Here is a 22,965-nt window from a genome sequence, read left to right on the forward strand (position 1 = left end):
ACCCATTTTGTTCATTCTCGATAAGGACATGCCACCTTTCTGATTGGGTGTGTCTTCAGTCTACAAGCTGGGAGTTGACTGCTTGTGCCTTGCCTGACTTCTCTGTGGCCGCATCATGTTTGTTTATTTGCTTAGGAATACCTGGAAATGAGAAAAGATGAGTTTATGTGAGTGAGAGGAATGCTGCCTTGACTAGATGCACATTTGTCTGTGTTCAGCCTATTGCAGATGCAGAAGCCTCCTGGGAGATTGCCTATCCAGGGAACGTTGTCCAGTTTCTGTGCTTGATCTATCACAGTTATACTCAGGACCCTGTGTGGCATTGTCCTGACTTCTTGAAAACTTTGGCTATGGTTGCTTTCCATTCTGGACCACCCAAGGTATGTGCATCTGAGCCAGCACAAGCCCTTCAGGTCAGAAATGGGTTGCTAGGAGGAAAAAAAAATTTGAAGGAATTATGAGTTAAAATGCATTGCTGTCTGCTTCCACAGGGAGGCTCTGAAGACCTTTTGACTCCTGATGGTCCAGCCATTGCTGAAGGGAAAGGCTGTGTTGATCCTTCCTCCTTCCTGCTCCTACCCCACCCTGCCAAGAAACATGTGTGGGATTTTGTGCGAGTCCTCCTGATGGACAGTCTTCTTAACATCCCAGCAAACAAACAAGGCCATCCACTTGAGCTGCTTCTTGAGGTCTCTAACGTAGTCATGAGGCTTTGCTTTAAGGGTGGAAGGACAGGAGGCATCCTGCTAGTGGCCTAGTGAAAAAAGTGCTGACAGTGATGGAGAGGTGCATTCAGTCAGCATTTTCAACAGTGTAGGACATGGCTGGGATCACAGCTCTTAGCATGCACTACAACCTGGCAGTTCTGGACAGTCTATGTAGAGAGCAGAATTACTACCTTTTCAACAAGGAAGAAGGGCCTTTTCTGCCTGCTTTGCATTGATTTGAACCAAGAAAATGCTGCCCTTAGACAACAACAAAGGCAGGCAACATTTAATATTGAAGTCAGGTGTGGAAAAAAAAATCCTTTTTCCTTAGTAATACCTGCTTGTCAGTAAAGCAGCCCTTGGATTTGTTGAGAACAGAGAATTTCACATGGAGCATTCCTGTGTACTGATGTTTGAGACAATAATTTATTTTCAGTGCTCAAATAAACAAAAAACAACTGTCTCCACTTTTAGTACAGATTAATTCAAGCTGTGGCAGCTGAGTCCAAATTATGGACTTCAACCACGCAAAGAACTGGAAAGAATCAGAGTCTGAATAAAGGGAAAATGGAAAACTTAGGCTTCGTCACCAAATTGTCAATAGCCCAAGTGTCCCAGATGTGAGTTCTGATGCAGAATTAGCTTAGTAATACAAATAGTAATGAATATAAGCTTGACTGCAGCTGTCATGATTTAAATCATCTTGCAGAGCAGCAGTTCCCTAAAGGTTTATACATTAACATCCCAAGGCTTGGTGCAGTTTAAAAGAGAGGATGGCTCCTCTGACTGTCTGAATCCTGAGCCTGCCAAATGGAGCTTAAATTCCCTGAGGGCAAGATCTCTTGGGAACCACATGTGAACCTAAGTTCTGGCCCTGTGCAAAACCTTGTTTGTGTTCAGTGTGCAAAGGGCAACGGTGATCCCCTAGAGTGTAGACCTGCATAAGATTTCCTGCTTTCCCAGCTAGGGTAAGAGGTACTGCCACCTCATCTGCTGCCCATTAACTGTCCACACATGCACTCTTGCTGAACTCTGCATGAGAGATGCCACATTGTCTTTGCATGGAGGAGTACACCAGATCTCTGATTTACATTACTGTGGATTAGCTGTCACAGCTAACTTCTCAGCTTGCACACCAAGGGCTAGTGTGCAAGTGAGGTGGAGTAATTGTCCTTGCTCTTTTGGGGCTGTTTTCCCCCTCCTTTTCTTAACACAGTGCCTAGGTGTTTAAGGGAAACATTGGGCATTTTGAATTATCTCAGATAGTACTGAGTGTCTCTTGAAATTTCTATTCACTTCTTTGAGCAAAACTTTTACTGAATCTGATTTTTTGGCAGGAATAATCTGCCAAAGATCCAATGAAAGCAAACATCTTCGAATAAAGGCTGAAAGGGAATTTGAGTCTGTTTTCCTGGCTGTTTTTCTGCTGTACTAATATGTATATGGTCACTATGTAGGCTTCTCCAGAGGATGCCACCAGTGAACAGAAGAGACATTTTCAAACAAAAGTTTTGCTGTCTCCTATGGATGTCTTCCATGTTACCAGCCAAAGTGAGGGGAAAACAAGACCAAGAGGTGAGTGATGAGAATCAGAACATTAGCTAGCTAGTATTTAGCATGTAGCTGTAATTGCTAGAAAAGTTCGGTAACAGTAGCTAGGAGGACAGTCCGGCTCAGCAGGCTGGACTGCCCATTCACTCCTGCTGTAGACCAGTTTGCATAAATTACTGTAGTTTTGCCATTTTTTTAGACAGCCTCTTCATATTTTTCTCTCTTTTTAAGAACAGATTCTGAACATTAAAAAGAGACTACTTAGAAATAAACCTAGGCTTATCCTTGAGTGCTTCTGGAAATAACCCTGATAACTTAATAGTTGCTGCTCTCCTTTCTGAGTCATTACTTGGACAAGTCCTTCATGATAATGTTTTAGCGAGATTGGTTCTGTCCTTAGGATGGAGCTGTCATTTCCAGACTGAGTAAGTTATTTCTGCTAGACCTAGAGTGTTTTTAGGCAGGTCCCAACTCTGAGACATTATGGCGTGAGACTTTCCTTCTCTGCTCTGGTAACCTCACATCTCTCAATTTATTTATTTATTTTTGTATTTCAGCTTGTTTTGGAATAATCAACTCTCTTGTATCCTCTCCAGGGAGCAGTGATCCTCATGGCACTTCAGAATCAACTGCACCTGTATCCATGATGAATATTGCTTATTTTGTTCAGAAGCTGGTTGAGAAGCTGAACAGCAGAATGTTTGCTGCTGATCCCAAGCAAATCCTGATCTTCACTGCCAAACAGATTATGGGGGTGAGTCACATGACATTTTTTCCCAACTGCTATCAACATGTTGTAATGTGCTGTTTCATACTGAGGTCATGATACTGCAGTTCTCAAGAAGATGGCTGTAATCCATTTGGTGATTATGAATATTCCTGGGTTTATTGCATGAGCACATAATGGCTTTAAATGACAATCAAGGCTAGATGGTGCAGCATAAAGGAAGGATAGTTAGCTCTTTTGTGCCACTGTCTGTTGGCTATGTACATGTTGTTAAACAGGAATAAATTAATCTCTTACACAATTCCAGGGACTTCAGCAGCAGTACAGAAAAACTGAATTTGTATCTAACAGGTAGTTCAGGGAAAATAAGTTTGCAACAGCTTAAATGAAGTGAGAGAAGTTGATGCCGGGAGAGAGAGTTCTCTGAGCAAGCTAAGTACTCTGCTGTTTTGTGTTTTCACAGGTCTTAAAAAGCTCTGTTTCGCAAAAGGAAGTTCTTCTCAGTGCCCTGTACAGCTGTCTAAACAGAGCCATCCTGTACTGCCTGTCCCGACCACAACAATCGTTGCCTGAACAGCTTAATGTCTTGCACACTCTCAATGTCCTGCAGGAGCAGTGGGACATTATTTTTGCGACTTACAACTCCAATAACAATTTTGTCATCTGCCTAATGTACTGCCTTTGCCAGTTGAATTCGGGCAGGTACAAATGTTCATCTCAGTATGTTTGTTTACATCTCTGTGCTGTTATCTATGGGAGTGGGTGCAGAGGAGGAGATTTCACATTAGGTAATATCAATTCTGGGGAAATGCTAGAAACTGGATTGAGCTGAATTTTTTCCCAACTGTTATCAACATGTTGTAATGTGCTGTTTCATACTGAGGTCATGATACTGCAGTTCTCAAGACGATGGCTGTAATCCATTTGGTGATTGTGAATATTCCTGGGTTTATTTTGGCTAGTGCTTTATTCACTACAATGGTGATTGTTGTTTCAGTGAAAACCTGCTGCACTGCTTAGAAGGTCAGAATTTAATCAGTTAATACAATATCACCTCAGAAATGAGATGCACTTCCTGAGGTCTTTTCTTGATGCTTCTTATTCCAGCCAGATGATAATTCCCAGGCCCAAAGTGTTGGGGTGGTGTAAGGATTGCTTATATGTACCAAGAGCAGAAAATTTTTTAAAACATTAATTAAAGAGGTGTTATCCAAAAGCTAAACTTAGCAAATCCAGGGAATCAGAATTGTGGTATTTAAAAGAAAATCAGAAATAAAAATTGCAGCTTTGCATACCCAAGAGATTTGATTCTGCCATGTAGTAGTGCCTATTTATGATTGAAAGAACATAGGATGTTACATATATTATTGACAGTACTTCTGTGACCAAGTTCAGGTTGTCTGTTTGCCTTAACTAAGTCTGTTGCATTTATTTTATTACTGCTGTGCTGAAATTCCTGGTCTTTTACCTACCATCTGGTAAATTATCTGTCATACCCCCCACCCCACCCTCAAAGCAGCACTAACTTTTTTTGGCTGTGGTGATGCTTTCAATTACAATCACATGTAGATACTAACACCATGGTGTGAAGGTTTGTAGGTGTTTTGTGCTAGGTGCTTTATAAATTGAAGGAACAATCATTGATGCAAAGAACTTAGTAAGCAGTTCAGGTGTAGGGTACCATGAGGCAGTGTTTCCAACATAATGGGAGACACTTCTAGTGAAGAAATTCAGAGCAAAGAGATGGCATACAGGGTACTCAGGGGAGGTACAAGAAACCTGGATGTAATCTGGCTACATCAGTACAGCCCTGTGTTCCAGCTAATTGAGATGAATGTTAGATACAAGTGCACAAAGAAGTGCAGGGATAAGGTGTGTACAACAGAGCAATCCATAAGATCTTGTTGACTGCTTCTTAACTTTGAAAACCAGACTGGCAGTGGTTTAGTTCCCCCTTCCTGTAAATCCTGCAGTATCATGTGATTGGTATAAGCCCTTGAGCCTGGGAATATTGATTTACTAAATTAATCAAGTAGGAGTGGATGTGCAGAAATACCTTTAGCTTTTTTGCTATCCTCAGTTTGTTCTGAGTCTGGTTTTCTCACATCCTCTCTTTTTGTGTGTGTGTGTGTGTGTGTATGTGTGTGTCACAGCTGTGCAGAAGGTTTTGGGGTGGACGCAGAACCAAAGCTGGCTTTGTATCACCAGATTTTTCTTGCACCCAGCGAAGAGGAAAAGGGCAGCCTGCCTACTCCAGATGATGGTAAATTATGGCACATATTCTCTTTGGCTTATGGAGCAGGAAAGTGCCTGGCCTACACAGTTATCAGAAGAGCTTATGCAAGTGCTACTTAATTGTTTCTTTGGTCTATATGCACTGTAGGCACAGCACAGAGAAAGGAAAGTAGTGCTAAAAATTACTTGTTTGCATCATACCTGTTTATTCAGAATTCACACTCGCATCCTCAGGAGTAATGGGTATCAGTTTGGAGATCTCTTCCCCAAGTTGTGACCAGTGTCAGTGCCCAGATACATATTTGTAGCTTTATTTCTGTTTTCAAGGCCTATGTGGAGCTTGTGTCTGTCTGTTGTACACAGGAAGAAATGTTTTGGTCTTTTAAGAGAAACACTGGAAAAATTTGGGCTGGATTCAATGTGTGGGCTGTTGGCTGAGCCCTGCAGCAGAGTGATACTTTATATATATATATACACACACATATATATATTGGCTTGGATATGATGCAACCAAACAAGTTCAATTTGCAGGGAAATACAACAAAACAGCTCAGTACTTCCTTGTACAGCATCCTGTTACTGTGTCAAATTGTATCACAACTTGGTTACCTTCCCCCTGCCATCTTTAGTGATGTTTGGCAACATAAAGGAGTGTCCTTTATGTGCTTTAGCATTCTATGTATGATAATAACGTCATCAAAATTCTGATGAGATGTTTTTTTCCAAGGCAGAAACCAGCTAGAATCATCTGTTGCTCGTACTTGTTTCTTTCAGGGAGTTGAAATATAATGAAAGCAATGTCCGGCTGTTTTCTGTATTAGACTAACTAGTCTGGCTTAGAACCTCTGAAGGCAGTAGAAAAAATGGAGCAACTCCAACTGTCTCCAGCAGTTACTCTGGACCAGTGTTGTTCCAAATGAGATGCTTTTGCTTTCTTTTGCTTGACTTGTTACACAAAAATGATTCTTCATTTTTAGTTTCTTTTGTTTCCTAGTCCATCAGGAGATTTTGAGAATGGTAGAAATCATCTGGAAGCAGCTTATTTTTCAGCGGCGGCTGGCTCTGGAGGACACTTACAAGATGGATCTTTCTGTAAAAGGAAATGAGAAAGAAAGGGACATGAAGATAATGGAGGTCACTCCTTTATGGGAAGAAATTATGACAAAAGCTTGGCAACACTTGATAGGTCTCTGTTCTTTTACAGAACACTCACTGTAGCAAGCAAAGATGTTGCAGTAAATGTAGTGCTTAATGGAAAGCCACTGATTCCTTGGGTATACCCTTCCTCTGCATGTCACTTGCTAGATAAAGCAGATTTTCAGTTTCTCTCATCCAGGATTGTGATAAGTTTCTGTGTCATGCCCCAGCCCTTCCGTAATCACCTGGTGATGTTGTAGGGCTCGTGCTGTACTGCAAGAAAGAGGAATCTCTTTAGACAATTGTATCCCATAGGAGAATTTTAAAGGGAGGCTATTTGGGTGGAGAAGGGCATCCCAATGTGTGTAGTACTGCAGTGATTCAAAGTTCATGCTTGTATAATGAATCTGATTTATGGCAGAACTCTGTTGAGGCTTTTAAATAAGGACTTGAGATGTACATGTTAATTCAATGCTCCTCTTATAAATAGAAGGACAATCTAGCTGGGGAGAGACACTGCCATGTTGTGTCTTGTGTAACAGGAATACAAGCCCTCTACCTTCCCACAGGCTCAACTTCAAGTCTTACAAACTTTTTTGTCTGTTCTGGTCCACAGCATCTGAAAAGAAGCTTCTCCAGAATAAAGCAGGGCCAGGCCTGCCACAGAGCAAGCACAATTCCTGGAGTGAAAGCCTCTCTTCAGCTATTAGGTTGATGCCTGGCCGAAACACAAAGGAAATGACGAGAAAATCTGAGGTAACTTTTGCTCTTTGTTTCTTCAGGCTCTCTCACTGGTCTGCCTTTTATATGGCTCTGGAGAGTTTGTCTGGACTTGGGAGACTTCTGAGCATGTCTGTTGACATGTTCCATTGTAAAATAGACACCTATTGCTGTTAAGGTTCCTTTTCTACATTGCTAGAAATAAGCACTAAGAAATAATCACTGATCTGAAGAACTTTGATTGGAAGCCTTAACACCTCAGGTATTAATGCATACTTTTTGCATGAGGCCTAATTATTGCACTTGAAAGGAAAAACCCAGCAGCACGTGTGTGTTTGTACTCATAGGGCTCTGCTTGGGTCAGAGCAAGGTGGGGAGATGTCTGCTTTGCTGCTGCTTCTTCTGATTTACACCACTTAGGTAAACCTTGTCCTTCAGACACTGAATTAATAGAAAGGATCAGGTTGTACCATAGTACTGTCCTTTCATTTTTGTACTCATTATGAAATATTAACAGTGCAAACTTAGTTTACTGTCAGGAGATAGAGACAAGAGTTTACATAAATCAGGGATGGGTCTGGAGGGTATGCAGCATTGCTTGCACCAGCAATGCAGCTGGGCTATCTATTCCATGTGTAAGCTCCTCCTTTGTTGAGAGATAAGGCATTTCTGTTGTTTTGCTAGGTATTTGTCAAGAATACAAACAGAAAGCACCAGCTAGATGTTACTTCTTTTAGTGTTAGGGCTAGAGTAACCAGCTACAGGGCTGGGCAGCAGTGCATTGACAGAATATTGAGAGCTTTGGACTGAGCTTGTGTTACTGCAGTGCTGAACATATTAAGGTCTTTTTCTCTTTTGATGAGGAGACAGTGAGTTTGTTACAGCACCAGTTTAAGGTGTCTTAACCCTCTAGCTCGAGGTGTAGCAGATTGCAGCTTTATCCCCAGTGATGACTAGTTCACTTCCAGGTGTGTAGATACCCAAGTAATGTGTCTGATAGTACCTTACTGAGCTGCAAGTTTTTCCTCAGCATGCCACAGTATTCTTCTCATTCCTTAAAATCACTTTGCTGCTTACAGAGTGAGCAAGTTCTTCCCAGGTACATATGTAGACTGTGATGTCATACTACAAGAGCATCGACTATTTGCCCTAGGGTCTGTTTAATTATTTTTTTAAATTAATTTTGATTATTACAGCTGATTACACCTCAGTGAGCAATGTAATTGATATTTGTAAATGTATCCCAAGGAACATTTTGTACAACATGCTTTTTGCTGTTGAAGGTTAAAGACTCTGTTATTGGTTTTTCCCTAAATATGCCCACATCATTAGTTCCTCCAGTGAAAAGGTTGCCATCTGGAAAAGGCAGCACGGAGACATTATTCAGGCACAAACGCATGAAATTAGTGTTTCTGCATCTTCTGTCTCTCTTCTGCAAGGAAGCGGCTTGTAATTAAAGGAGCTGGGTTTGGAGGAAACATTACTCATTTGGTGTTATTCCTTATCATGTCAGGGACTGACAGGTCCACAGCTCTGATAAATTGTTCCTCTCAATGAGATATAAAAACTACAGTTCCAAATATTCTCCATTCTCCCTCTCCCCCCTTTCTCCCTCCAACCTATCTTTGAAAGAGTTTGATGCACTTTTCAGAGGGACGAAATCTAAGAGGAAGAAAATTATTTCTTTGCTCCTCAACAGCCCTCTTTCTTTGTATACTTTGTGCGCTTCACAAATGAGGTATGAGGTGGAATTTTCAGTATCAAAGGAAATTGGGAGCACAAATTAACATTAAAAGTAAATGGTAATTGTGCTTCTAACTTGTATTTTTTTACTTCACTTTGGTAGCCACTGTAAAAATGCTGTAAAGCGATTTTTTGTATCATTTGCTTCATCTCAGGTGCCTTCTGTATTCACTTGGGAAAAATCTTCAGATACCAGCCTCGGTCTTCACTACTGCTATTCATGGACCTATGTCCTACATCAGTAGGCAGCTGGTTGAAATGAGATAAACCAAAAAGTGGCAGTATGAGCTAGATAGCAAGAGACAAAGCCTTTGAGTCCTGTAGTAAAATAAAAATACTTGCATTTACTAAGAGCTAAGGATGGTTGCTTCTAACTGAGCAAAGCTTATTAAATTTGAGAACATAGCAAAAATTCAGCTAGGATTTCAAAGCTTTGCCCAGTAGAAAGAAGAAATGGATTGGTTACTGGGTTATGAATTTGATTCCTTTATTGACTGAAATTAAACAAAGAGGTTGAAGCAGTAGTAGCATTTGCTGCAGATTAAAAAAAATAACAAAACAACAAACAAAACACACCCCTCAAAGCTATCAACTTTTCCCCTGTTGTCATCTACAGGATAGCAAGCGTGCTTGCTTTTGAGACACAGTCTTCACTCTGGAAAAAACAGTAAAATTCAAACTATTGACTCCAGCAAAGGATCAGGCCCCATGTTTCTGCTGTACTCAGGATCTCCAGCATCAGTGAAGCCAATACCCTGCTATTTGGTGACAAATGTTAGAATTAGCAATCAAATGCAGCTGTGTTTTCCCCATATTTCTGAATCCACTTTGTTATGTCATACTCTGCTCTGGGCTTTGTCTGGAAGGCATGATCGTTCAGAAAGGAGAGTGTGTTCACATTTCTGGTAGTAGAATGGTGATGATCTGCTCTGATAATTGCTATTTTGTGCTTTCTTGGAAGCCTGAGTAGCCATGCAGGAGTAAGAGGAGCACTGTACTAAGTCAGATTATTTTTTTTTAATGCTTACAAGTGACAGAGCCTCTTGAGTTTTACAGCAGGCCTGATCATGCCTGGTCTCCCCTGTTTTGGTTCAATAATCACATTCCTCTATGCCAGAAGCCCATATACCTTGAAAGAATGAAACAGAAAAGGTCTTTTTAATCTCAGCCTTTGCAATGAAGAGGTCAACAGAGACCTCCTAACTTGTAATTGCAAAATCAGTAACTTTATGGTAGGATTTTGGTCGCCAAACATACACTTGTGAAGACAGCTATAGATCTGACTTCCTTTGTGCTGGTTTTGTCACTGTCAATTGCAAGAGAATTCCTTCTAGTTAAGTGATAGGAGAATGCAGCCTTTGAACTCTAAGGATTTTTGAGCAGTCTAATGGATAGCTTGGTTTCTGCTCTGCTGCCCTTAGTGTATGCAAGGTTGCTGCAGAGCTAATGGCAAAAAAAAAAAAAAAAAAGCATTTAATGGTGTAGCTCTAGAAACCAGAAAATTCACTAAGTGTTAAGTTTGCCTTGATTGGGAATGATTAATTTTTCTTTATTTGGCTTCATAGTAAGAGCCCATTTCTTGTGCTTACTTTTGTAAGCAAAAGGTGGATTATTAAACCCACAGCAAATCTGTAAAAGATAACTGTATCAATGTGTCAGTGAGAGCTGCCTTTGTCTCTGTGGATAATTTTCTGAAGTCAGGAGCTCCAAGAGAAGACCTTTTGGCTGAGACTGTCAGACATAGAATCTACTTCAGTTCCTTTTTCAAAATTCTTCCTCTTAATTTTTTACAATGTAATATTTTATTTATTTATACTGATGGCTAAAGAGTTTTGATGTATCTGCTAAAAAACCCCTGCAAGTTTATTAACTCATTTATGAAACTGAGTTGTATGCCCTCCTCTTATCACTGAACAAGAAGATAGTGATATGGCCAAGGACCACTTCAATTCTGCAGTTTCTTAGCAACAGGTATTCTTGGTTGAAGTAATAGAGATGTCTCTTGGGCAAGCTCCACTGAAAGTTGTTGAGTCCTGTCTCTATAGTTAGATTTCCAAGAGGAAGAAAAACAGCCTCTCAAATGTCTTCTAGGAGTTAATGTTCCCTTTGAAGTCTGAGAAAGACTGAGGCATGTTTCAAACAACATGTTATTTCAAAACATTTAGGACTTTCTGTAGTTTTAGATTTACAGTAAATTTATTTTTAAAAGGTTTTCATGTGTTTATTCACCAGGCTTCTCTTAGGCCAGCAGCTAAAAGAGTTGCTGCTACAGAAAATTTTGTTACACCAAGAACAACAATCTTTTCAAATTTCACAGCCAGCAAAAATTTTTTAAAACTTGTTTCACATGTAACACTCATTCTTAAGATAAGTATGGCTAGTATACCTAGTATCTCTACTGATTCACCTGTAGTGGTAATGCATTATATTTTGAGAAGTATTTAAACATAACATTTCCATTGGCTTCAGTGGGAATTTGAACTACAGGCTTAAATTCTTTCCATGCTGGAAATGTAAATCTCTACATCAACAGTTAAAGGAGTTTTTTAGTGTGTTTTGTAGAGTGCTAGGACTGACTTACCTAGTACAAATAATAGCTGCATCACAGATACAGAATTAGTCCTTTCTGGGGCAGGACTCTCAACCCACGTGATTCCATCGGGAAGGAGCACTGACGCTTCATTCATGCCTGGCTGTCAGTCTTGCTTCAGACTTTTTGCAGCCATCTTTAGGGGTTTTGCGTTAGGTTTGGGGGAAGAGGGAGAAATGACCTGTTTTAAATGGACATGTGCAGATCATACTCACAAATTCTTGGGTAAGATATCTGTGTGCAAATGTCTGTGTTTTTAGATGGTAGTTTTAAACAAAGCAGAAGTGTTTGATGTTGAACTGGAAGGCTGATGATGTATTCCTAGGCTCTTGTCAGGTTACAGGAGACTCAGCCCCAGGACATAAAATCCGTGTTAGCTCAAAATAGTATGTGTTGGTGGCGCATACCAACAGTGGCACATACCAACAATAGTGGGTGTTGACTTCTGTAAGAAAGAAGTTTTATCTGAAGTTTGTGGGCATGAATTTACAGAGACTTAGCATTTACCACCCAAGATGTCAGTGGCAACACTAGCAGCTGAACCCAGAGCTAAATAGTAGACCAGTGCCTTCAAATACTAGCTACTTCTTTGCTGCATTATTATAGCTTCTTTCAATAACTGACTATAAAATCAAAACTGATTGTAAAATCAAAACTGATGCTGACCAGGCTCATTTTTCAAACAATAATAGAATCACTGCATCAGGGGGTAGTTGTTTAAGGGGGGGGAGGGGTATGTGAGATACTGAAAGGGAGAGTGGGATTGAACAAAAATCTTGCTAATTTGGGATGAAGGAGGAACAAACAACATATTAGTTCATGGTAGGTGAAATAAAGAAAATAGAAAAATTTGAAACAATCACAATTATTACTTAAACATTTTTCTTACCAGTCAGTTGGACTTTTATCAACTTTTCAAGGTAACTGGGTTAAAACAAGCAAGCATACAATGATATTTCTTTGAAAAAGTGCATCATTTATGTAACATCTTTATCTTCATAATAGAAGGATAATCAACATCACTAATTATCTAATTAAGTTCATTAACTATCCACCAACAGTGCACCGTGAAGTTGACATTATGTTCTTCTGTCAACAAATGCTTTGATTTCTTAGGAAGTAATTAAAATGTAAATTAGCATGTCATTAAATGCACAAGGGAGGTTTGGAATCAAATATTCATTTCAAAACTGCTCATAGCACACATTTTTTTTACTTCAGTGAAAGCAGGCATTTTACTATTAATGATGTATATTAAACAATTTCCATTATAATATTATTGTCTTGTTTAATAACTGGCTCAAAGCTAAATTACAGTATGTTGCAGCAAGCTGGAAAAAGTTTCTTTAACTTTGAACAAAGAAATTTTATGTCCTCTTAAGCAGATATTGACACACTGCTCATTTATCATTTTTCAGATTGTTTACAAGATGATAAAGAAGTAATTCAACAGGTCAATAAGTTAGATTAAAACTGCATGAAAACATAAAATGCAGAGGTATCTGATTTTATGTAATACAAATCACTGAACTTTCTGCAAAGTATGGGAATAATTTTCACAGTTTTTGAAAATAACTGTTTAACAGAGAAGCTGGAATAATAAAGGTTGTGTGATAATGAATACAAATTATTAGGCTGACTCAGATCCGCAGCCCACTCACCCCACAGTCTATCCCCTAAAAATCCAGTACTGGTTGCTACAGGAGATGGTGTATGGCAGCACAATGTACAGTACAAATTCTGTCCTAGCAAAATTGTTCCTCTCTTGATTTGTATCAGTTTTATCTTAAAACCTGAAATACAAGAAATAACCTCTTCCAAAACTTTTTGTGGGTAACTATTCAGAGGGATTTTTTTCTGTTTTTTTAAACTTGGTGATGTCCTGTGGCAGTGAAGTCCCTTAATTTAAGTACACGTTGTATGAAAAGATATTTTCTTTTGTTTCCTATGTATTTTTTAAAGCTAGAGATTGTGTCTGGTTCAGGTTTAAGCTTGGATACATGATTTCAGTGAGTGGAGTTTAATGTTTAAAGCTGTTGGCATTGAAATCTCATCTTTTAAGAGCTGCTAGTTGCAGAGTTTTATTTTCACATAACAGGCAATGCCAAACGAGTTGAATGGTATTAATGGGGATGAAAGCAGAGTTTTATTTGCTTGCAGAGAAACTCTAGAAACAAGTGCTAGCCACTGAAACAATAATATTTTTTCTCAGCTGAATATATAGAAAGACAAATAATTTTTTTACATTTCTTGATTCAAATGTGGCTAGTTTCTTCCAGAATTTTGATACATTTTATTTATAATAATTTCAGAAATAAATTGTTTTTAATTAAGTTGGTTTATATGTATTGTTTGTTCAAAAGCCTGAAGCATCAATTTAAACAGAATCAAACTTACATTTTTGTTTTAAAACTTTGGATGGACTCAACATTCTCATCCAGTTTCCCACCAGAAAATATTTTTTTGTTATTCGTTATTTTTTAAGTTCCATATTGGTTCTGTTTTTAAAGACAAACTGTACATTTTTTCAATTGCATTTTATATTATTAGAAATCTTTATAAGGAGAAGAATTATGACTGAATCTGCTTATGAACAAGTTATGTGTCTATACATGGTGTCTCATCTCATGCAGGGGGCAGTATAAAATGCACATAGGAGTCTGGGTGCCCAGAAAATTAAGTATGAATTCCTATTAAACAGCAGGGACTGAAAATAGCTACAAGTGTGAACTGGATAGTGCTATGTGAGAGTACAGGAAATAGGGGAGATCCTGGTAATCTCTGCAAGATGAGCTGAAATGGTTCTAAGTGAGGGTATGGGCTGCTAACCTGTGCTGAAGTCTGTGACCATTCATTTCTTGTTGTTATCCTTGCTAACCAAACTAAAGATAAAGCTTGGTTGTGCCTATCTGGTTGCTTCATTCGTGCTTTCTGCTGCAGAGTAGCTTGCAGAGCCCAGGATTGTTCTACAAACACTAAAAAGCTCCAGAAATAATCCTGTCATTTTAGGTAAACTGATAATTTTAGGGGTCAGGGAAGAGACATTTCCTTGTATTCTGTATTCTGGGCTCTAAGCATATGCTTATATTTACAGAATTCTGACATCAGCTAAAGGATTAGAAGTACACATTTTTCTTAAATAAAAACCATGATTCAAATGTAATCCAAAAACATCAGTTCATGAGGCTTTCAGATTAACGCATTGCAATACTATGTAATAGAGCCCTAAGTTACATACACCCATAGAACTTCATAAAAAAATCACCATTTTAAATAGAAATAGTAAAATGGTAAGTAAGAAGTAAAGGCAAGAAGAGTTGCCATTGCTGTTCCCTAAAATGCCAGTCTGACCTTCACCTTTCAGACAGGCAAAAGCTAATACCTCTGACGTAGCAGGATGGAAACTGAGCCCTCAATAGGTTGAGTGAATTATCCCAAAGTCACAGAAGTCATTCTCAGAGACAGGATTAAAGAACAAACATGTCTTGTATCCCATTGTGCTTTTTTTGCGATTAGAAGACAAATTATCTGTTCTCCCAGGAATTCATCTCTTAACAGTATCATCTGTTGAAGCAGTGTGTGCGTATGCACACAACATATATACATACATACATACATATATAGTTGCTATAGAAGTAGAGCTGCTTCTGTGCTGCCTGAGTTTAGCTCTGTATGGAAGTCTTATCACATGTACACCGTACTTTGGGTTTATCCTTTTGAAACCCACCCCTGTGTATGGGTACTTTTATGATACACTGAAATATGGAGGTTTTTCTCATTAAGTTTGCTATTCCCCAACCACCTGGTGATGCCAGGAATCCATCCATGATCCTTAGGAGCAGTTGGCACTGTGCATTAGCCTCCTAGCGGGTTGAGGCACGAAGCTTCCATGCAACACTTAACTGCTGGAACTACAGTCTGTTGAAAAGCTAAATGAATTTTGGCAAAGCAACAATAAAATCTACATGGCAATAACAATTTTGTGATTTGAAAGAGCCTGCAAACAGCCCTCAGTGTGGAGAGTGTATGTGAAGGACTAGGATAAAAGCTCTTTAATCTGCTGAGGAAAACGTTATCTGCCTTGGCTTAATGCTTGTTACCTGGTGACTAATGAAACATTTTTTCCTCTTATGAAATGAATTTACTCGCTTCCTAGTGTATAGTGAATTACCTGAAGAGTAGTCTGTTCACAAGGTGGGTGGCTTATTATTTGCACAGGATATCAATGTACCTGGTCTCTGGTTCACCATGTTAGATTTAGTAGCAGTAGTAGTAGTAGAATAGGAGATGTTATGTGCTTTGTCCCTGTATCTGAATACAACAAGGCTGGTGAATTGGATACTTCACCCAGCTCTAGTAATTTACTAGATTCTTCTCTGTAAAATTGTCATGCCTAGCTGTACGCTGATCCTCTGCTTGCGAGGCTGATGAAGAAGGGATTGATTTATTTTCTGTGATTTAGCAGGAGAACACCAAAAGTATTGCGTTTTAATTGTGCATGTCAGGAGGGGAAATTCTGGTTAGATGTGTGGAAAAAGGAGCATGAGAACTGAAGTGAATACATGAAGATAGTTTTTGCACCTCAGAAGAGATTAGGCTCAAAACTTAACTGCTGGCAATCTGGCTCTGTAGCTATGGTTTGTAAACTGTGGTTTGGGAATTTTCCATTAAAAAGTTTACTGGCTTTAGATGATGACTTCAAAAACCAATCAGTTTTGTGAGAAGTGTCTCCTTCCTCACTAAGTCACATCATCAGTGACAGGAGATCCACAGTGGTTAGGGTATGCAGTCCAGGGGAGAGAGCTGGTTATGGGGCTGCTGAGAGAGGTGCTGCACCACAGATGGATACCATTTAACATTGAGCTGCTGGGAAATACATACTTAAGTAAAAGTGAACAGTTTACTCTTTATAAAATGACATTTCCTTAGTGTTCTATTTAATCAGAAATTTAGATCTTCTATTGGAGTCAAGATGGGAAGAGTGTATCACACACATGTAGTAGTATCATGTAATTTTTCTCATTCTAATGATGCAGATTTCCTGTTTTCCTCTTTTGCAGTCATCACCCATAGAGGTTTTAAGCTTGTTTAATTGCCACTTTTAAGGTCCAAGTGCTGTGTGTGTAGTATCTGTATGCTTGTATCTTAAATGCTTGGATTAAAGGCAAATCTGCCCCTTTTCAGTAGCAGACAACCTGTACATAAAAGTTGTGAATTATATGCCTGAACACATCCTGAAACATACGATTTCTTGCATAAGGGTCATGACAACAGTTTCTGCCATGCACAAACTCTTTCCCACTGTCACATATGCTATTTACATACAGTTTGTTGTCCCTAAGAGCTCCTTACCCACTGTTCTGTTTTTCTATGCCTGTGGAATATTTTCTAAAAACCTACTGATCACTTGAATAGCTGTAATTAGATCAAAAAACCTTCCATACAGAATTGTGAAAGCCCAGATCAGAGGAATAAGGTATGTGAACTCCTCCTGTGATATAAAATCTAATATCTAGTAGATCAGCTATATTAGGATACAATCTGGCACCGGGAACATAAAGAGTAGAAGGGATTTCCAAATTGGTTTGTCAAATTGTTTCCCCTTCCCACTACTGCATGCTGTCACCATATACATCCTCTTTGTGGGCTTATCAGGCTGTTTCAAGTTAATTTGTGTTGGGTTTGCCACACCACCAACCCCCCTTCCCCTGCAACCAAGTCGTAGTGGCAGGATGTTCCAGAAACTCACTACCTTACTTTCCCCATCTGTAAGCTAAGGACTTCGACCTCTTTCATAAAGACCTCTGAGATGTACTGGTGAAAAGTACTGTAGTTTTATTTGTAATAGCTGCAATACTATGTGAATGCTCTTACTGTGTGCGCTTCTATATTCATAATATTTATTTTGCTCGGAAGAACTAAAGTAGTAGACTAATATCAGTGGTTCTAGTCCTCACCAACAGATTACCAAACTGACATGCTTCGGAACAAGTATGTGGGTATTCTCACTATCATCCATGAGATTATTCAATTGGCACGGTGAGTGATCTGGATATTTGGATTTTCTTTTGGCTCTTCCAAGTCCAGAATTATTTTGTCTTGAAGCTTATTTTTATTTATTAAGAGTTTTGGCACATACTTTTGTGTGCATGTGTGTTCTGTAATACATCACATAGCTTTTAATTCCCTGAAAAAAGCTTCAAAGTCAGAGCTCCAATGACACAATGTTTCTTTAGGAAAGAACTGTGGTGTATGTGGCATCTGTATCATGGTGTATGTGGCATCTGTATCATGCAATATGAGTTTATTATGGCAAGCTTGAATATTTATGGGGTGCAGGAGTGTTAAGTGATATATATATATATATATATAAATAATTTTAGAATTCATACATGAAACATTCCAGAGCTCAGTAGAGAATTGTTAACTTAGAAGTCACACCTCAAACTTTCTTTTTTTTTTTCTTCTCAACTGTTTCTTGTTACAAGCAGCCTTTCAATTGCTTTAGTTGAAAGAAATTATAGAAAATCCCCTCTCTGGTTTTTTTTGGCATGTGGATTTCTCTGACAGATTTTTTTTCTACTTACTCGTTTTATTTTTCCCCAGTACTGATCATTTTCTCTCCTATGTGCATGAAGTCTCTACGCAGCAAGAGGAGAAAGGTTTTTGATTCTGTGGTTGGTTTGTTTGTTTGTTTTTTACTAGGGAAAGTTGCAAATTTCATCACCTTTTCAAGCTCTAAATATTGCCTAGGGAATCTGAGACAGCAAAATTATCTGTTTCTATTTAGAATGTGATTGTCTAGGGCTGCAAAGTAGTCTGTATAAAAAGGACTTAAAGCATGGTATCATACTTAGATTTTTAGGAAACAATGGATCAATATGGTCTTTTAGTCTGCTCTTCCCTAGAATGCAGGTCATATTTCTTGCATTTACACTTGCTTTTCTGCATATGAAACTTAAACCTGATATTATGTTACATAATATTAACAATTATCAAAGCTGATGTATTGGTTTTGTTCAAGATAGGTATTACACTGTGGCACCGTCGTATTTAATCTCTTGCATAAAGAGTTGCCATTTTTAAGGATAACCACCTACAATTTTTAATGGAAACTTTGTTAGAAACTTGTTGGCACTAGTTTTTCATTAAGCATGACAGTGTAATTGTTCTGAATGAACTTAATAATTAATAGCCTAGTCTATATTCTTCATGTTGATTGGATATCTTTTTCAGGTTTTGTTTTTGTTTGTTGGTTTGGGTTTGGGGGTTTTTTGGCTTTGTTTTGTTTTGTTTTGTTTTGTTTTTCCAGTCACAGTGATCTCCAGTTTTGTGAACTGTTCATTTCATTTTACAACCAGATGGTTTTCCTGTGGGAATGATCATCAGGGGCATGTTCATCTGGTTGAAGATGGCTAGTTATACCTCATTTGGAAGCCAAAGTTGTTAGTCTTCAGTTCACCAGATGTGGCTAGCAGAATTTTTCCTTCTGAGGACCCTTTATACTTTTCAAAGGCTAGGAGCTGGGTCAGTGAAGTCAGTGAGAATCATTGCAATGTGGGCTTTGACCTTAGGGGTCTGATCAGTGACCATGAGTGAAATATAGACTATAAGCACCTTTGAAACAGCTGCCAGTAGAGCACTGACTCTGCTTGAATAGCCTGTGGGTATCTAAAATGGTTGTTAATACCTGGAGGAATCTGTTGTCTACTCTGAATGGCTTTTACCCTATGTCCACACAGAGCTGGGATCTCAGCTCTTCTCTAGTGAGCCCAGCTCAACAGCACAGAGATGCTGTTGCTTTCTAGGTCAGCCTTTATGAGATTTTTATATGAATTATGGAATAGTTTTGTGAGGCCACAACTGTGATTACAGATTTAATGATGCTTTAAACAAACAAAAATGTAATGACTTTCATCAGTGTAAAACAGGAGCTTCCTGCAGGGAAACACCAATAAATCTGACTTCACGGCAGGGGTACAGACCTGGCTGGCAGCCAGCAGTAATCGGCACACCACATAGACCTTGTGCGTTAACTTAATTATAGCAGTGCAAGCAGCAGCTAGACAGTTTGCTGTGAGGAATCACTGCCAGCATGGCACAGAGTCCATGCATTTAAAAGTTACCCATCTGATCCGTGGCTTTAGGTAGTGAGAGGCTGGGACTTTCACAGCCAGTTCTGACTCACAGCTGTCTCACCTTTGTCAGGGAAGCTCGGGTGCCCATGAGAGCCTTTGAATAGCACTGGGGGCACTCTAACCTCTCCTGTGTAATCTCTGAACAGTTTCTGCCTTCTCTGCCAACTCTAATCCTTAGGAATTTATCAAAGGAACAGATACTTCTGCTACTCTCTGTAATGCAGTTAATAGTCAGCAAGTCTGATTCCTTTTTTTTCCTTTTTTTTTTTTTCTTTGCATTTCATGGCTTTGGTGTACCTTTTGTAAGTTCCTGGGAAGGGTCAGCAATCTCATTTTTACTTCAAAATCAAGTTCAAGTAAGCCCACATCCTTCCTACACACTTGGCTGGCACATGGAATAGATTTTTACGATTTATTTGGATACTATGACTTTGGGGATTCTGTTTCTTTCAGTAGTGTTTAGGAGCATCATTCTGGGTCAGGTCCCGATATGCTATACCACTGACTTCAAAGGAAAAAAAAAAAAAAAAAAAAAAAGAGTTGCTCTTTTAGAGAGCTTCTGGTTTGGAAGATTTTAAAGCAAGTATGCCCAGAAGGTCAGATATGGCATCATGTAACTGTAATTGGATAGCTAGAATCTTTTTCCAGGAAATGCTTTCAAACAGTAGAATTTTCACCTGTGACTGTTAGTAAAAAGGCTGTGATACTGAACTCCTCCCAGTAGCTACCTGTCAGCAGTCACACAAAGAGATACTGAGCAAGGAGAGAAATAGATAGAGCACCTGTATTTGTGTTGGCATAGAAAACCTGAGTTACAAGACTGTAGAATATTCCCGTGAGTGTTTGATAGCCTGTTAAAGCACAGTCCTATGGTTCTTCAGTTTCCTTCATGCAAGAATATAAAACAAGCCAGTAGCTTACTTGGCAGCTGCTCAGTGCTTCACTTATACACACAGCCTTTCCGTACACTCTGTCTCTCTGATCAGGCAAAAAAGTACATCATGAGAACAAATACTTTACCTCAAGTCTCTTTGGGACCCAGAATTTCATAGATGGCTAGGAAAAAAGGAGGGAACAAACCTAAGTATTTTCAAAACTGGAACCTTATCTTTTGATTGAAGTTTAACAGCTGAATTTGAGGAATTATTAGGATAGTGACTATCCTAGGTTGTATTTTGTTGTTATTTTTATGCTGCTTGTTTGGCACCTGAGGGATTCCATTGAGTTTAATAATATTTCTGCTGATCTTTTCAAAAGGGAGGTTCAGATAGGAAATGCAGTTCAAAATTCTCTGGTTCTGTATAGATCTTGACTACATGAACCTTGTGACCCCAAAACCTGTGGGTTCTGGTGGAGTAGGTAGGAAGACAATGAAACCCATTTCATTTCCCTGCTCCCTGAGTTTATGGAGTCCACCACACTGGACAGTTGTTCATGGTCTTAGCCTGTTTAACTCTGAGGCTAGTGTTATAATCTCTGTTTTGTAGTTGGAGAGGTAGTGGTTTAGCACAATTGCATATCTTGCCTAAGATCACATTATGATCTGTTTGCAGAGTGGGCAATGCAACTTGTAATCTCTTGACAGCAGTTCATCACTCTTGTACTTGCATACAGACCCTTAGTTTGAGAAGTTCATTCCAATAAAGCAACAGATTAAATGTATGACTGTTAATGCATGCTTACTGTTCTGTGAGTCTAGTACGTTCTGGAAAGGAAAGGTGGCCAGGAAGTTCTGTTGGTGTGCTTTAGAAAATGTGTGTTTTCAGAAACACCTGAGTAGCACTGGAGTTTAGGGCATATCTGTGCTGTGTAGTGGAGCAGAGACAGTTGTCATGGGTGTGTTGTCTTACACTGGCACAGCTTTACAAGTTTCCAGTTCTAGAACTAGCCCAGACATCTCTGCATCACAATCCCTTTAAATAGTGTATTTATACTGCAAGTCGCTTCTTGCCAGAGGACTTAGTCTCCTAAATCTCAAAAATGTTTTTGGAAATATTTGGTTTCCTGTCTGCAAAAAAGGGACATGGATCATTCCTTTCGTTGCACTTTCTGTTTACGCAGCAAGGAACAGGTGTATTGATATGAATCCTTACCTCAGTCTGGGTCTCTACAACAAATAATTGCCTTTTATGCTACTTGCAGTACTAACTAATTCAGCTCCAAAAAGAAGGGCCTTAAGTTTTATTTGCTGTTTTCTTTCTCCTTCTGAGTAGTTCCACTGATGACCCTTGTTAAGATCATGAATATGTTTATCTTCCTGGTGTAAGTGTGCAACTTGCTCTCAGATGATTGCCTCATCGCTATGGCATCTGGAGAGCTGTCAAACTTCCAGCCACAGGCCATATTCCCTATTCTTGTAAAAGACAGAGCAACTAATGCCTGCTTCTGCCCCTCCCAGAGTTTACACCTGCAGAACGTTGGTGTGATGAGTTCTGATGTTTCTTCTAGGGATTTGTGTCATGTATGGAACGGTACCGAAGAATTGGGCAGGAGCTGTATGCCTCTTTGTACAAGGACCACGTACAGGTAAAGAACAGCAATACTGTGCAACAGCTTTCTGTTGTTGAAAGGATGCCTTTGGACTACTCTGAGAAATCAGGCATTTCAGAAGTGGGAATGAGTAGTGTGTCTGAAAAAATACTGAGAATTGATGAGTTCCTGACATCAACACCAAAGTGTGATATAGCATCACTCGCCAATTAGATTCCTCACTTTATCTTTAGGAGCCTTTTTTCTTTTAAATGAACTATTCAACTCTCATAGTGGCAGCAATGAAAGTGAGGACTTTGACCTTTTTTTCTCAGCAGCCAGTAGAGTGTTTCAAGAGGTCTTAAACTCAGAGCCAGTAAAATCTTACAGGTATGTTTCTGTTTCAGGATTGGCCATCAGAGACCAACAAGACTTTCATTCTTTGAAATTCTCACCTCTTCTCTCCTTTAAATTGATATTTTAGTGCCCCCAACTCCCTTCACACACCTCCTAAGTAGAAATAATGAGATTTACGCCATGCTTGGAGGGAACACAGTACACTTGTGACTGAGACTTTCATACTGTATTTTCAGCGAGCATAGTTGTTGCCTTTTGACACAAACATTCACCAGAAAAAACTGAAGTGAATAAAACCTCTGTGATGAGTTCTTCTGGCTTACTGCTTTTAAGTCAGAAATCTAATGAAAGCAACCATTTTCAAGGAGGTTTGCAACATACTTGTATTCGTCACTGTATCTTATTTTGGCTTGTAGCATCTCCCACAGCACACTTTCAGTGGTCAGTTGGACCTGTGTTTGCTGGGTCTGCAGAGTTACCTCTGCAATGGTCCCATCCAATAGGTTGGGTAGATCCCTCTGAATCACTGCAGTGGTGCCAATGCTGGATAGAAGTGTGCAAAAAGTGGCACAATTTCGTTCTGTCCCGCAG

The 22,965-nt window shown here is 39.2% G+C and overlaps 1 protein-coding gene across 5 annotated transcripts in view; it reads left to right on the forward strand.

Moving 5' to 3' along the window:
* Window positions 1-22,965, forward strand: part of WDFY4 (WDFY family member 4) — a 144,822-nt gene that overhangs the window by 58,186 nt on the left and 63,671 nt on the right. For all 5 annotated transcript variants that reach the window (XM_055793251.1, XM_013300522.3, XM_055793252.1 and 2 more), the window contains 9 exons: window positions 219-380; window positions 492-689; window positions 2,165-2,282; window positions 2,855-3,012; window positions 3,449-3,687; window positions 5,139-5,248; window positions 6,215-6,406; window positions 6,974-7,113; window positions 21,997-22,074. In XM_055793251.1, the coding sequence (XP_055649226.1) occupies window positions 219-380; window positions 492-689; window positions 2,165-2,282; window positions 2,855-3,012; window positions 3,449-3,687; window positions 5,139-5,248; window positions 6,215-6,406; window positions 6,974-7,113; window positions 21,997-22,074 (1,395 nt within the window). The remainder of the gene's footprint in view (window positions 1-218; window positions 381-491; window positions 690-2,164; window positions 2,283-2,854; window positions 3,013-3,448; window positions 3,688-5,138; window positions 5,249-6,214; window positions 6,407-6,973; window positions 7,114-21,996; window positions 22,075-22,965) is intronic.

This window comes from Falco peregrinus, chromosome 1 (genome assembly GCF_023634155.1).
Source record: "Falco peregrinus isolate bFalPer1 chromosome 1, bFalPer1.pri, whole genome shotgun sequence".
Lineage (NCBI taxonomy): Eukaryota > Metazoa > Chordata > Aves > Falconiformes > Falconidae > Falco > Falco peregrinus.